The sequence below is a fragment of the Paralichthys olivaceus genome, chromosome 21 (genome assembly GCF_024713975.1).
Source record: "Paralichthys olivaceus isolate ysfri-2021 chromosome 21, ASM2471397v2, whole genome shotgun sequence".
Classification (NCBI taxonomy): domain Eukaryota; kingdom Metazoa; phylum Chordata; class Actinopteri; order Pleuronectiformes; family Paralichthyidae; genus Paralichthys; species Paralichthys olivaceus.
Window position 1 is genome coordinate 17,245,001 of NC_091113.1, and position 16,445 is coordinate 17,261,445.

At 40.3% G+C, this 16,445-nt stretch overlaps 1 protein-coding gene across 1 annotated transcript in view; it reads left to right on the plus strand.

Annotated features, from left to right (window-relative positions):
- The window catches only part of adgra1a (adhesion G protein-coupled receptor A1a), an 18,052-nt gene extending 2,015 nt beyond the window's left edge, over positions 1-16,037 (plus strand). Inside the window, exons 3-7 of the mRNA XM_020082795.2 lie at positions 5,045-5,172; positions 6,298-6,421; positions 8,569-8,720; positions 9,676-9,771; positions 9,856-16,037. Of these exons, the coding sequence (XP_019938354.2) occupies positions 5,045-5,172; positions 6,298-6,421; positions 8,569-8,720; positions 9,676-9,771; positions 9,856-11,341 (1,986 nt within the window). The 3' untranslated portion in view covers positions 11,342-16,037. The remainder of the gene's footprint in view (positions 1-5,044; positions 5,173-6,297; positions 6,422-8,568; positions 8,721-9,675; positions 9,772-9,855) is intronic.
- The last annotated feature ends 408 nt before the right edge of the window (positions 16,038-16,445 follow it).

Here is a 16,445-nt window from a genome sequence, read left to right on the forward strand (position 1 = left end):
ATGTAGAGAAGAAGGTGCAATCCTTCAAAATAAACTTTATTTGGAGTCCCTTTCACACGTGAGCTGATGAAAAGCTCTGAAACCATAAAAATGCTGTTTATACGCAAGCCCGTGCATCAAATTCAGAACAAAGAAACCTAATTAGAAAATCTTACGTCGTGACACAGCGCATGGTTGGTCAGCTGAGATAAGTGAGTGTGGTGAGCACAGATCTCTGCTGCTGCTGCGTGTGCATGCCTGTTTTTTTTTGTTTTTTTTTCTTCATTTCATGGGATCTGCATAGGATTTAATCAGTCATGCTGTGTCCAATAGATGGGTTGTTCAGTGGAACGTGATGAGAGAGCATGCTGTCCCGGAGAGAGAGCGATGAGAGGAGGAAGACATGACAGTGTCTCTAAAATACAAGGCCTCGGAACACAAAGGAAAAGCGAATTGACGCTGTCGTAAAGACTGAGCCAAGTTAGCTCTTGATTTCTGCCTCCACAGGAATCTTCAGCTTGAATTATGCACATGCAAGAGTGAGCCCCAGTGAAAGGAAAGAGGCTGATCTGTTGTTTGAAGGCACATTTTGCCTCTTAACACTGAGGGAATGCTAGACCTGCCTTGGAGATGCACATCACTTATACTGTATATGAGTCACTTTTTCTAAGCTTCCTCCACATCACTGCCTCCACAGCTAAGTCATCAGAGCTTGGCGCAATAATATCAGTGCTTTTATATATAACTCTTAGTCAGACCATTCCCATTTCAAAACATGGATTTGTCGGCAACCTCTTGAATTCTCTAACACTCGTCTTTTAAAAAAATTTACACATGAACGCATCTTCTTCATTCATTACTGTCATTACTTCAAACCTGACTGGTCCATGTCACATAAAAACCACCGGGCCGTGCGTGGTTGTCCTGGTATCAGGAAATGAAATGATCCAGTCGGATAATTAAAAAAAACAAAAAGATCCTGTTCTGCTTTCAGAGAGGCTGATCCCACGTGTGACTCTGAACTTGATCCCAGCTAATGTGTTGGTGCATCAGTTAATATATGAAGTGACATAATATCAACACATATTCACTGATGATCTGTTTCACATTTCAAAAACTTGTATTTGTTAGTGACCCCATGGGTTTTACACATATCACATAGTTTTTCTTTTAAAACGATTATCGTGTAGATTAAAATGTATGTTCCAGCAATTTGGGAAATAACTCTCTGATAAAACTAACACGACCCATTGTAAAGAAAGATTAGTCCAAATTTTAGATGTTTGTTCCTTCCCACGGATACGACTCATGGGAGCATCTCTTCAAAAAGCCTCCCCTATGGCAGCAGGCATACATCGTCATGACGACAATAATAAATTTGCGGGTTGTGGAGCCGTCATGGATAAAGTTCACTCAGGGATGAGCAGCCGTCTCTTGTGTTTTGTCATCACAACATCACAACTCAAGATTGTGAGACGCTGCCACGCAGTACATAAAAACATGAGTGTTCTTTAGATCAGTAGTTGACTTGTTTTGTTTTCTGACTCTGGACAGTATTCGGCATGATTACATGAGACATGTGTTCCACATAGTGAAAGGCATGTACTGTGTATATGTGCTTTAACAGACTCTGGGGAACTCTTTTAGTCTTCATGAGCACTCAAAGCTCTTCACAGTGCAGTTTTGCCATACACCCATTCACACACACACACACACACACACAATCATACAGTGCATCTATGAGCAGCACTTTCATCTACTGTATATCACTCACATACTGCCGGCACGGCTGCCAGGGACTATTTATCTGTCTCAAGGACACTGGCACGCAGAGGAGACTGGGATTGAACCTACAACCTTCTGGTTATTGGCTGACCCGCTCGACCTCCTGACAGCCACAGATGCATACGCACTATTGATACACTATAGTCTCAAAATGGAAGGAGAATAGCGCAGTGCCATTCAAGCGATGTGATCTTTTTATGATGTCACAGGTGACAAAATCAAAAAGTTGTGTGAAAGTAACAGCAAATACAGTTGAAACCAAATAAAAGAAGGTTTGTGTGTTGATTTTCATGAAGAGACATCAGTGCACACTTCATTTCCTCAGGTCTTCAGAAATACAAGCTCTAAGTCGAACCGTGGTATGATGTTTTCATGTTGCACAGTTTTGCTTTTAAAACACATGTACTGCTGCATCATCAAACAACTCAACCTTGATAATCCTACAAACGCTTTCCCTGTTGTGTTGTGTTGGTTTATCCAGGGTTTCTTAAACGTGGGGCCTTCCTCTGTACTGTCCTGTCATGGACACCAGGTTCTCTGAAAGTCTCCCTTTCCTCCTTCTACCCAGAAATGAAAGCCAAAATATTGTGGATACAAATGCTACTTGCACAGAAGCAATCAGAGAACCACACACTAAAGTGACGTTCAAATATAACGTGAACCTTGATTTTATATTTTGGACCCATCCACTAACATGGAGGAGGGGGGGTTGTGATTTATTACGCAGCCAGACACCAGGGGACAATCAAGACGCATTTGCTTAACTTTTGCAGAGCTGCCATGTCGTCCATCTTTACATAAAGTCTATGGGTTGGCTCATGAACACATGTAAAACAGCTCCAGTAATTCCTTTGGGCCTTTAGCTGTTTCTCTGTACATGCTCTTGGACAAGCACACACATGCACACACACACACACGTACACGCAAATATGCAGATAACTTCATGCAACTGCCTCGTCTACATTTTGAAGTATTAGAAGCTGCTCCCTCTTTCAAACAAGAGACTGGACTGACCTGCCCACCTTCGAAACACAACCCGACTCTTTAAACTAGGATTAGATCATTTTATATCGAGATTCATTTGCTTTTATTAGTTTTCTCTCCTCGTAAACCTTTGGAAAGTCACCTTAAATATTGTCAAAATCACATCATAAATAATGTGTATTGTTGTTATTATTTCTAGTTGAGCAAAAATAATACTCGCACAGGGGTTACATTTTCCCAGTGAGTCAGTTTAGGTTTCTAAACCCTGGTGTCATGTCAAGAGATTTCATTAATGCACTCGTACTCAAAGAGGCTTGAGTAATTGTGCAGGGTTTTGGAAACATGTAGCACATTCCAGCCTCCGGCAGTAAGTCTCCAGGCTTCATGAAGTCATTCAGACGAGCATGATTGAGGCTGGATGCTCATATCCCGATGGTGCATGGCAGCATTGTTGCAGCAATGCTGTCTTAATGCACAGAGGAAACATCACTATTTTATCTTACATGCACTCTTCAAACTGCAGCATGTTGGTAGTCAGTGTCAGGAGCTGTAGGTTCAGCGAATAAGATTACTCAATACCTTTGTTAATGCACTTTCTTGCTGAGAGCGAATGTGAAGATAAATATTAGTCCCATGTAAAGGTATTAAGTAATTAGCATAGCGTAAAGATAGCTAGCCAGAAATACATACAATTTGTTTGCTTTACTTGTGGAGAGAGAGAGATTCTGATGTTTACAACTTGCATGCATTCGCATCATCAGATAACTCTGGGAAATTGTATTAACTTGCAGGATGTGACCTGTGACATACATGCATGCATAGCGTGCGCTGCATGTTAGCAGAGCAGCAGCAAGCGTGCTCCATCACTGTTACACAGGATGCACTCAGGCACGACATTGAGTGGTAGGTCACCTGCATTTTGGATGCATAGTCACCGGAAGTAAAATACAAGGATACAGACTCGAAGCATGAAAATACTGTGGGGGTCCATCGGTATTTTGTAACTGTTACTGTATTTAGTGTGGACAGCTGGACTAATGACACTATATTGTTTTTACTATTGTTTGTATGTGTGTGTGTCTGTCTACAGAAGTAAAACGCATGGACTGATTTTTACCCAATTTAATTTTATATATTACTTGGGACGGTATCTCAAGATGATCTCTTTTGGAGCTGATCAGTCAAAGGCCAAAGGTCAACAAAAACATAATCCAAAAAACACAAATTCAAAGTGAGCTAGAGAAGCAAGCCGAAGCTTCTCTAGATCCATCGTTTGACGTCATATAATAAGTGACGTCGTTGAGAGGTCTAAATTAAATCAGAGAACGACCTATTGTATAGTTCAACTAGAATTACCTTGCTGTGGTTGTATGCCTCTGTCACCAGTTTCAGTCTATATACATTTCTTTTTCCAGAATTATATGAGGACAATGTGACCTTTGACCACTGGAATCAGTGACAACTGGTCAAAAGAGAACACAAACATGTTTTTTGAGGCCTCCGGGACCTTGACCTTATACCACCAAAATGTGTGAATCTAATCTGTGAGTCTAAGCGAACATTTTATGCAAGATTTAAAAGAATTCTGTCAAGGTGTTAGGATAAAGCGTTCACAAACCAGAAGGGTTTTTGACCTTTAGCCACCCAAAATCTGATCAGTTCATGATACAGAGCAGTCTTCCTCCAACCAGTCCCTGCCGAAGTGTCCTTGGGCAAGATGCTGAACCCCGAATGGCCCCTTATGGATGTTGAATGCATTAATTGGAAGTCACTTTGGATAAAAGTGTCAGCTGAATGACATGTAATGTAAAGTGTGAGACATCCATCTTTGTTTTAAGAACAAATCTAAGTTACATATATAAGTGCTTTCTGACTCAGACTTTATTTGTATAGCACTTATCCAAACAAGGTTAAAAGGGCTTCACAAAATATATGACAAAGAAAACAAATGAATAAAATAAAAGTGAAGGAACAAATGAAATACAACATGTGAATCAGCAAACTTCTGATGTGGTTTATATCTGAACTATGGACTGTGCTAGTTTAACTGTTGTGCACATCCCATGTTGTCTAACAGGCTTTTCCACTGGTTTATTAGTGAAGACCACCTCAGCACCACGAGACAGATCTGTGCACTTATCATTCAAATCACCCTCTACTGTTTTGTTACTGGACAAGGGCATAATGTGTTTTACTTTATTATTATCAATCTGTGTGGTTCTAATCAATCATTGTGATCAATTATTATTAATACTGTTCTTCATTGTTCTTTTTGTAAACTTGTGTCAACCTGCAGGATTTGAAGAGAGTGTTGTCCTTCCCACCATACCCTGGGGATTACCTGCATCCAGTGGTGTATGCCTGCACTGCAGTCATGCTGCTCTGTCTGCTTGTCTCCATTATGACCTACATCGTCCACCATAGGTAAGAAGAACATTTGTTTGTCGTAACAATTGTTACGTGGTGGAAATCCGAACATGAGCAAACAACAAAATTCTCTGTCTTTGCATATTTATTAAGAAGAAGCTTTTGCAAAAAGGATCGACCCAGAGCTCTGCGCAGATTAACTGTGAGACATTAGAGAGTCGATAAGAAACAAAGTCATTATTACCCACTTATAATGAGAGAAATGACCTTGGCTGAAGCAGGTGGTTTCCTTACATGTCACAGGGAGGAAGGAACACCAGATAAGAGCTTACTGGAATGAACTTGTACCAAAGAGGTATTTGAGACTAGCTGAAAAAGTGAGGGTGAAAATTCCATGACAGTTCCACATTCTTAAGACTCTTTTAATACAGTAGTCATACGCCTATATGTAGGTTGATGGGGTTAATGGTGGATGTGTAGATTTATCTGTTTTTTCAAGGATGGCTTAGAAATAGGAAGGATTTTAACTTCTCTCCTTTTTCAGTCAATACACCAACACGTTCAGGAAAGAACGAGGTGTGTGGCTGTACCCATTCGAATTGATCTCACCATGTAGAACAGGTTGTTCACTTATCAGAAGGTCAGGGGTTCGATCTTCCTGTCCACATGTCAAATAAAGAGAAGACAATGATCCCTGAATTGCTGCTGACGGCTGTGCCAGCAGTGTCTGACTGGATGATTGATAGAGAAGTGCACTCTATGAATGTGTGTTTGCATGGGTGAATTTTAAGTGCTCACTAAAACTATAAAAGCACTAAATTTAAAGTTCATTTGCCACTGAAATATTTTCTAAATGTATTTTCTGAACTGGTGAATGATTTTGGTTCAAATGCAAAAAAGTATGGAAATATATATAATAGCTTAATGCTTACCTAACATGGATTTTATTAACATTATCAATGCCATCTCATCCATGCTGTATTTGTAATTCAGAATTTCAGAAATATATTTCAGAAATTATTTCCATTATTCATTATTTCTGAATTATTTCCAAATACAGCTATACAGTTTTGCACTGAAATACTTGACACAGTGTTATAGTTCAGTACTACTTTCCTTCCTATTCTCTCACTTCATGCACCCAACATCTTCGTAACTTGTAACTCTGTTCACCGTTTGCAGTGTGATCCGCATCAACAGGAATGGCTGGCACATACTCCTCAACTTCCTCTTTCACACGGGACTAACGTTTGGTGTTTTTGCCGGCGGCATCAATCAGATCAACCTGCCTTTTGTGTGTCAGATTGTAAGTATTGTGTTTTCTGGACTACGTTAATGTGGTGATATTTGGATGTCTCTGCACAATGTGATGGTCCTGAGAGAGCTGTTGATCAAGCAGATCCAGTCAAATGGGCTGAGGGTCGTGTTCACTGTTCAAGTTAAATGTGGTTGTGTTTCAGGCTTGCTTTTCATTATTGTGTGGCAGTTTGAATGTTAAATTCCCTATGGTTCAAATACCAATGGCGCTGTTTCTAAAAGTTATTCGCCCCCATAAGACTGTCAAAGTGTTCTTGCTATGCCATGCTGCGGCTCTGTGAGGCTGTAATAGTACAAAGTGGTGCTTTCAGCTGAATGCTAACAGCAGCAGACTGACATACGCACTTCGGCAATGCTAAAACTGATGTTTGGAAGATGTAATTGTTGTGAAGTTTACCAGTTAACTGGATAAATTAGCTCGTTGAGGGAGGCAGAGTCGAGGCAGATTGAGTCTGGTTCTGCTAGAGGTTTCTTCCAGTTAATGAGAGAGTTTTATCTCTTCACATTTCGCCAAAGTGTTTCTCATTGTGGGAACTGTTTTCTCAATAATCTTATGGTAAGCTTTCATTTGGAAATTAAGTTTAAAGAATATGCTGTTGGATAAATGACCAAATTAATGGAATGAATTGACCTTTTGGGAAATACTTTCATGTTATTCTTCCTGAGAGTGCGATGAGAAGTATGAAGCTGGGGCCAGCAGACACAAGTGGCTTAGCTTAGCATAGAAACTGGAAGTGGTGGAGAAACACTGTTGTTGCAACCAGAACATATCACATTCAATTCAGTCTCATAGAAATGATTGACCATAAATGTTGGGATTTAAATTGATATTAAAAATAAACAAGAAGTTGAAAATTTAATGAAATTGATAGTGTTTGACTTTCAAAATGTCAAAATAAGATTTATTACAACAATTAAATAATAATGTAATGAAGGCAACTTTATTAGAGTACTATATTGGCAGAGGATGGCTTGGGATACATAATTTCCTTGTTGTTCTTGTAAAAAATGAGAACATCGATCACAACTGTTCAAAATAAGAGGGATTTATACACTGTAATAGGAGTGGCTTAGTATAACTCTCACACACAAGACCCTGATGTTGAAGTGTGCAGCATGTCTGCTTTAAAATATAACTTTACAACGAGAAGACAATGTAGTCGTTCAGAGACCAGTGAATTAACAATACTGCCCCACTTGGCATCCAGTACCAGCAGCATCTACATTTTTGGTAAATGATAAAGGGATTCCAGTTGATGACATAAAAAGGAAGAAATAACTGGTTACAACAACGAATTATCAGATAAACAAGACTTGGCTGTTTTGCAATAAAACCAGTACCAGTGATAATGTAAGAAAGTCGCACTTTATTGTTCTGTTCTGCAGATGAGGGGACTCTCTGTAATGCCGGGGCCACGGCAGAGCTGAGGGAGATTATAGTTAGTTTGCTCTGTAAAATGACAAAGGCTACTGGGTCAGTTGCAGGGACGTACTGTAAATGTCTCAGGGCAGAGTTCAGATAGGATTGAGATTGTGGAGGCATTTGAAGGCTTTATCTCAGGATGATCATCACAACTGAGGTTCACATTAAAAAACTACAGTTGAATATTGTTAATGTTAGTAGTTTTCCTTCTAGGAAGAGCCACAATGTCTTACCAACATGATAAGCAGAAAGGTCAATTTAGTCAATTTGAACATTATCACTCAACAAAAAGAGCAGAAGGGTAGATGGGAATATTAGTATTGCATGTATTTGGTCATCCTGTGAAGAACATGCACGGCTTGACTGTATTTTTTAAAATCCAGTTTAGTCGAGACCTGGACCAGATTAGATTTACCTTTACCACGGTTCAGTATTTTTAAATGGAAGTGAATACTTTGTATGAGCACTGCACACTATACTCAAGTGAAATGTAACATGAAGTGCTCAATGCATTATGGGAGTTGCCCCAGCAGTCTAGATCTATAGCAGCATAACCAAGGGATGGTTCAGGAGCACTCACCTGAGTTATACTATAAGCTTTATATCTAACCTTCAATGTGACAAAATAAAAGGATAGTCTATCTCAGTTTTATGTTCAGAACACTAATCTGTACACACTACATTCAATTTATATCGCTCTTTGTCTGTGTTAGGTTGGCATTGTGCTCCACTATGCTTCTTTGTCTACCATGCTGTGGCTGACATTTACTGCTAGGAACATCTGTAAAGATGTGTGCAAAGACCCTCTTCGGGCTCAGGACAGGAATGGGCCGGCCCAGACTCGCACCAAACCAACCATCCTCAGGTAAGGCTTAAGATAGGAAAGTTTATGTGACAAGTGATTCAATGACTAATAAGTGTGAAAGTTAATTGCGACGTCTTCTCTGGGTTCTATTGTCACACAGTATTGTTTTTTATTGTTTTTGAGAGCTTGAAGTAAGAAAAATTTGTTAACCTGTGTTGTGGGGGGAGAGGATTAGAGCAGGGATGCTTTTGCCCTTGGATGTCTTTGTATCTTTTGCAAGATCCTCCGCTGCTTCTTGGAAGGAAAAATGTGGAGTTTCTTATTCACCTCTTCCTTCAGTACCTGTACAGAATTGCTGACTTGCAAAAACCGTTGACAACAATACTCAAACATATGATTCTCCTACTCGCTTACCCTGTAAGCACCCATCGACTATTCTCAGTGCACTATGTGAGATCAATGTCAGATGACTGACATGACTGTGGTAAACTGACATAGTTTGGAAATACAAAGCAGGACTCTCTCTCTCTCTCTAGAGTTGACTGTCCAGACAAACAGGGTAAGTCGGGTCAGGGCAGTGGTCAAAAACCCAAAAGTATCTGTTGCAGAGCTTCAGTCTTTTTAATTTGATGAGGTGGGAAAGATTAGTATGTCTCAGGACATGTTTAGCCATGCTAAATAAAAAGACTGGAGACAAGTGGAAACAGCTAACCAGCTGACAGCTACCAGCACCTCTTAAGTTCAAGAAATAACACATTGCATTGTGTTTTCTTAGTTTTTACAGTAAAGTGTACAGCCAGCTCTGAGGCTTAATGTATTCACAGCGTTGCTATGATCAAAATCTGCACAATACTCACAAAGATCAATATAACATGCTGATATATCATCGGTATATTGTCATTTAGTTGGTGAGATAGTGTCCTTTGAGTCAGTTTGATTTATTTCTGTCTTTCTCTACCACCCATTACTGAACTAAATCCTCAAATCATTTGTACTTTCCCTTTTTTTTTTGCAGATTTTATCTAGTCAGTGATGGAATCCCTCTCATAATTGTTGGCGTCACAGCAGCATTTAGTATGGATAACTATGGCAGCAGGGATGGTGCTTTGTAGTAAGTACTCATTATTTCTGAGCAATGACATTTTCATTCATGCTTTAATGAAACCAATGACTAATCCATGTGTGTATTTATCAGTTGTTGGATGGCATGGGAACCAAGCCTGGGAGGTTTCTATGCTCCCATGACTCTCCTGGTCTTGGTCATGTCTGTGTACTTCTTGTGCACCTACATCCAGCTCAAACGCCACCCAGAGAGGAAGTATGAGCTGCGAGTTCTGAGTGAGGAGCAGCAGCAGTTATCATCCAGTGATTCAAATCATCACTGCCACATAGATACTGGTGGAGCTTCTGGACCTCCTGTGGACTGTCCACCATTTGCTACAGGTGTTTCAGTGCTGGCCAATGAGCACTCATTTAAATCTCAACTCCGAGCCACAGCCTTCACCCTTTTCCTGTTCCTGGCTACCTGGGCTTTAGGGGGATTGGCTGTATCAATGGGACATTTCCTGGATATGATATTCAGCTGCCTGTATGGGGCTTTTTGTGTCACCCTTGGACTCTTTCTTCTCATCCAGCACTGTGCCAAACGTGATGACGTGTGGCACCGCTGGTGGGCTTGTTGCCCGTCCAAGTCCAAGACAGAGGATAGGAATGGGGGAGGACAGAGCCAGAGGCAGGGGCTCCATCAGCCCCACTGCCACCTAAACTCCCCCTGCTCAGGCAAGCAGCTCTCTCCTCACCTTATGCAAAGTTCTTACCACAAAATGACACCACCTCCCCAGATCCCCTCACCCAACCACACAGGTCCATGCTGCGTGGCTGTCATGAGTCCCGTTACCACAGCCCCACTCTCACCTCTCACTGAACCAATGCCTTCACCACGTCCCCAGTCACTCCTCGATGAACTGCCTCGTCCCGTTCTGCCGCTACAGAGCTGCCTTATCGATAGAACAAAGTCATGCTCATTCAACCGCCCACGCCCATGCCTCCAGGACTACCGTTCTCACATGACTTCCACCAGTATGGATGACAGTGTCCACAGCTCGCACCTAGACAGCCCCGCACATCACCTTGAAGGCTCACCACTGGTTTCCAACAGCCCCCACCCAGACACCCAGCTTCCCTGCCCCAGCCCTCACTTGGATAAACCGCTGCTTCCGTGCCACAGCCTGCAACGCCAGACCTCCTGCCATAGTGTACAAGACTCAATGACTTCCTGCCACAACCACCCACACAACATGCATGACAGCATGAGTTCCTGTCACAGCCTCCTCCTGCCTTCTCACGGGGTCCACGCCTGCCAGTGGCGCATGTACAGCTCAGCTGATCATTCCTCCACGACAAGCTGCTGTGAAAAACCTGATCCTTTCACCTTGCAGTATCAGCAAGACCCCGAAGCGTACAGCTGTTTGCCAAAGACAGCAGAAAAAGAAAAGGATAAACTCTCTGTAGAGATGGAGCAGAAAGGTTTCCCGAGGAATACACTGCCTCGGCAGCATGCCACCATCAGCCTACGAGGCACCATTGCCCGTAACAGAAGCCTGCAGGAAGACAGCCTGTTTGGTTCAGACAACACAAGAAACATACGGACTGGCCCTTGGAAGAATGAAACCACCGTATAGTTTTCTTACACTTGTACATGTCAGACCCCTCAGTAGCCCTGGAGTCAACCTACTCCCTCAGTGTTAAGTGAGTGCCACTGCCTTCAGCTTTGCCCTTAAACTACAGGTGGAATTTTCAGCGAGGCCTCATATCCAGATGATATTTCAGAACCCTTTATGACAAACTTTGTGTGTTACAAGTCAGTTTTATAAGGAATATTCAAACATAAGAAACAAAAAGAATAAACACTGAATATATTTTATGCTCCATGCAGTTTAAAGTTGCAGTCAGTATTGTACAGCTTGTTTTAGGGGGAAAGCTTAGTTAGCAATGTCTTAGTTAATGGTATCAGTTAATCTCAATCGTTTCTATGGAATGCTTTGGAGCTGTGAAGATCTTTGCTTCTTTCACTGCCCTTGTTGACTTTAAATAAATATTCTCTCAAGTCTTCAAACACTCATACACCCCTTTGCAAACAACTGGGAAAATATGAAGCTTCCATCATCTTTCAAATGCTGCACATATACTTGTTTACACGTGGGTTTTCAAGGAGAGGTCTTCACGTGCTTGGACCCAATCCAAAGAAAAAGGGATCCCACCCAAGAGTGACCCAAGGACAGTGAGAGCTGATCCAAATGGACCGAGGGATAATTAAACCTGATTCAGAAAATGGTCAGTATTATGCAAAGAGGAAGTATCACTGATTGCACCTTTAAATACTTGGATAGATCTGTTTTAAAGGGGTAATATCGAATTATTTTCGTTTAAAAATGATCTATAATGCTCTTTCTTGTTGTATTATTTTTAACGTTACAGTGTTGGATGTCCATACTAAATGTGGCCAATGTATCAGTGAGGTATGGATATGTAAAAGTAATCTCTGTGAGTCAAAATCTGAAGTTTAAAACTGCTCTGAATGCTTCGAGCAGACATCTCTTAGTCACATCATCTGCACTAACCACAGCTCATTCTGCCCATGTTTAGCCCATAAAATGTGGAATATCAGAGAGACCAGATGGACGTCCAAATTGAATTGGAAAAGATCGATGTTTTACTTTGAGGCAGTGGAAGTATTTCACCGAGATGAAACATCTAAAAGTCATTAGCAAGGTGTGTTATCATCTGTGAGTACGTGAGGGAGTCATCTGCAGCTTCTCTGGATACATGGCATTGCCGCTATGTCTTCAAAGTGTTTTTGTCATCCGGTGTCACTGCTTTAGTAACGTGGATGTCAGTCACAGACCTTAAATAATCTGTGTCGGACGAATGGATTGGGGAAGCACCCCCTGTGGACCCCATCCCACTTCAACTTCTTGACAGTTCAGAAAAAGACATCATTGCATTTATCTGAAGAATTAAATCCAAATCTGATCATATCCAGCAGCATAAAAAGTCAATGGCAGATTGTAGAAATGAAACAGCCTGTTAGTCTCTGTCATCAGAGTAAGAAACAAACCATCTGGAGAGCACTGAGTGCCAGCATGCATGTTTCTTTGCATCACGTTAATTCCAAAAATCATTAACAAATGTTTCCCTGAATCAAAATTTACTTTCTTGAGAGAAAGAGAGGGTTGGGCAAAGAGCACTGCACACAGCTCTGCAATGAAGCAAAGGCGCAAAGCAGAAACATTTCATATCATTATGTTAAGTGGAAACATATTCTGTATGTAGTCATTTTGAAATTTGGTGGCCACCAAAGTCAGAAACACCTAGGTCTATCCGACTGCATCTGTTGATAACAACTCTTGGAATTTGAAAATGAACTGAGAGGTTCCAGAACCATTTGCAAATGCAAATTGACCTGACAATGCCATGCTAGGAAATTAGCATAATTGGTCCCACAGTGAAAATTGACTAAGATTATGAATAGTTTTAATGTTTTGAAGACGTCTATGAACTGTGTAGATGTGTCGTTGTGTATTAAATGTATTCATGTTAACATTTGCTCTGTAAGACAGTGGAAACTTGGCTGTGATTGGACTGTCCCGTCCCTGGAACATGGGACAGAGAGGGCTGGGAAAAACATGGACTTTTGAAACATCCATCAGCCCACTGATGCAGTGGAGCGCTGGAATTTGTCCCAGTAGGTTATGTCCTAAGGTCAGTTTGATAATGGCAGAAGGGGGGTAAGGAGTAGAGATCAAATATGGCATTGTCTTGCTTCTTACAACAGGGGTGGACACTCCAACCCTCTGGTATTGGAATTGACTGTTGGCCAATTTTCATACATTGCCCCTTTAAAAAGATCTATATTTATATATGTTATGTTTCTGATGCCAATAGACACAATATAATTCTGAATATGAGTGACACGTGACGATTTGAATCAGTGTGAGCATGTGTGTTTTTATGTGTGCAGTGCATGAGTAGGTACATACAGATGTGGTGTGTTTGTGCTGTATATATTTATTATTATTGATCCACCTTGCTGAATTTTACATCGACAATTATATTGATAAAGATTCATTTATGAAGTGTATGTACATTTTCTATGGAGACACTTTGTGTATGCTGCCAAATAGACTCTTGTCTGACAAATATTGCACTAGTATGTAATATAGTCACCTTCACTCGGTGAGATAAGTCAAAAGAAAAGTGCAATGTGCTACAAAGCACAAACTTTGTACAGTGCCAAACTATGTGCCAGTTTTCACTGTGATGAAAAACTCCACACAGCCCATTCTTAACATTGTAGCACATCATATAAACTTGAACTCAGGTTTCAGAAGATCATCAGCAACCCCCTTAAGTTGTTCCACAAACTTTAATACGTTTTCTCCAGAGAGGTGTTTCAGAGCTGTTGAGCCTCCATCACATTACTAAATCATGATCCTTTTGTGGTTGATTAAATCGTTTCAAGTGGTGACAGATATGTGATTTGCTTTGACTTATCATCATGAAGTAAATGTCGATAGCACAATGTAATAGCTGTAAGAAACAATGACACCATTAGCATTTAGATTTGTTCCCTGTGAGCCTCACTTTCACTATGCAATTCTGGCTGAAACTTCGCAGCAAAAATGAATGCTTAATACGCTATTGCAAAAAGGAAGTATGTCTCCCATTGCTAAACCAAAACAGTTCAGTTATATATGAACAAAAGCTGGTATACTCTGCCTTTATCATAGCAATCTTGTAAATGGACATAATCACAAAATTTCTGTCTGTTGAAGTATTCACTAACAAGGTCTCACAGTGCAGTTCTTGTCATTTTCAGTTTGCATGTTCTCCTCGCAATTGCACTCAATCATATTATTGAATCCCAATACTTGAGGCATTGTCATACTTAAAACTAATAACACACATTGAACAAGTACCCAAGTATTGAGAAAGTCTCCAATTGGGAGATAAGTATTACCTGCTAGCCCTTATAAAATAATTCATAGACCTATGCTTTTTCACCCTCCACCCCAGTGCCAACCCCTGCTCTAGTTACATGTATTTGTTTGCATGAAGAAATGAAGTACTTATACTCTAAACCACATCATGTTTTTTTCCCCCTTCATATTTCCAAACTAGCGTGCATTGTTTTGTCTCTGAGTCGTCGGTAGGTGCTCCGTTCTTTGGAAAAAAGTGAGTGCACAATCACTTGTAAATATATATTCACAAGTGTTTGTGCATATATATATATATGTATGTAGATGGGTTGTCAATTGCCACTTTAATAAGTCTAAGTGAAGCAAATATGTAAACTACAGCCAGGAGGTGATGAACGTAGCTTAAGTCAAAGTCCTTTTAATGTTTTCATAAGGCTGTCATTGGCATGCCATGGATTTGAACAGTGACTTAAGGTTCATACGGCTGTCATGGGTTGAACTCGTGAGGACCTTCATCAAATCCCTGATATTTATGGTTGATATTTGTTTCATATCCGAGCACATAACAGGACATTTCAGCATATAGAGATAAGAAGTTATATTATAATGATATTATTGTAATATAAATATATACTTGTATTACGGCTCACTGATGATTTAAGTGTGTGTGCTTTTTTCCCCCTCAAATTCAAAGAATTGTTTTGCCAGATAATAATTTCTCCTTGTAGGCACAGGTGTGAGACGCAGTACATCTGTACCATACAGATGCAGCTCTGCTTGAGAAAGTACTTTTGGATTGTTTGTTTCATCGAGCTTGATCCTTGTTTAGATTTTTAGGCTAACTTAATTCAGACTCGTCACATTGAATCATGCTCTTCAGAGCCTTCTTCTTGAAACACCTCTCTGGTTCATGGTATCTTGCAACATATTTTGAATTTTCACCTCATCCTTATATCTTAGTCAACATTTAGGTCATAACTAGGCCTTCAAAGGGACACTATTAAATTCAAAGAGGGGTGTCACCCTGTCATATATTGTAGATTAAACACAGATGTTCACTTTCTGTCAACATATCCCAGTTTGATGTATCAGAGGCGTGGTCATCAAACGACACTAACCTTCAGCCTGACGTTGATGACTGTGTACATGTGACGTGTTGTTGTGTCCCAGTGTTGCTACAGCTTTAAAACCAGGGACAGGCATTACCTGTCAGCGTCCAACTGATACTGAAGGATACTGTCCGAGCATGAAACCATTTTGATGTGGCATTTCTTTTATTTCTCACGTCTATTGTGGATTTTCAACTATGTAAAGAAACAAGTGGACACGTTGTGAGACAAAGGGAGTGCCAATATGAGCACTGTGTGTTGTCTGCACTCAAAATAAAGATTTACTGTGATACACAGCATGAGTCATTGTTCAAAGGGCCGTAACACTCACTTGAAACGATACATAGTGAATATTTTATAGTATTTTTTCCGGTGTACTGGACGTAAAACCTTGTTTTTTTGTCATAATTGTAAATACTAGATTAAACAGCATATATGTATAACATGATTTACATTTAAATGATTAACAACATGACAAACTTAATATGTGTCAATTTAATCTGTGAATATTTGTTTTATCTTTAGAAGCTGGTTTTCAAGAAACTAAAGCAAGTCCAGATGCAAATGTACAATTAGGTACAGCTGAGACGTACCTGAAAAATGTTTAAAGAAAACATATTTAGTTTGCTTTCTCACAATATCCACTCATAGAAACTAAAGTCTAATAAAACAACTTATGGGTTTGTTAAGGAGATTTA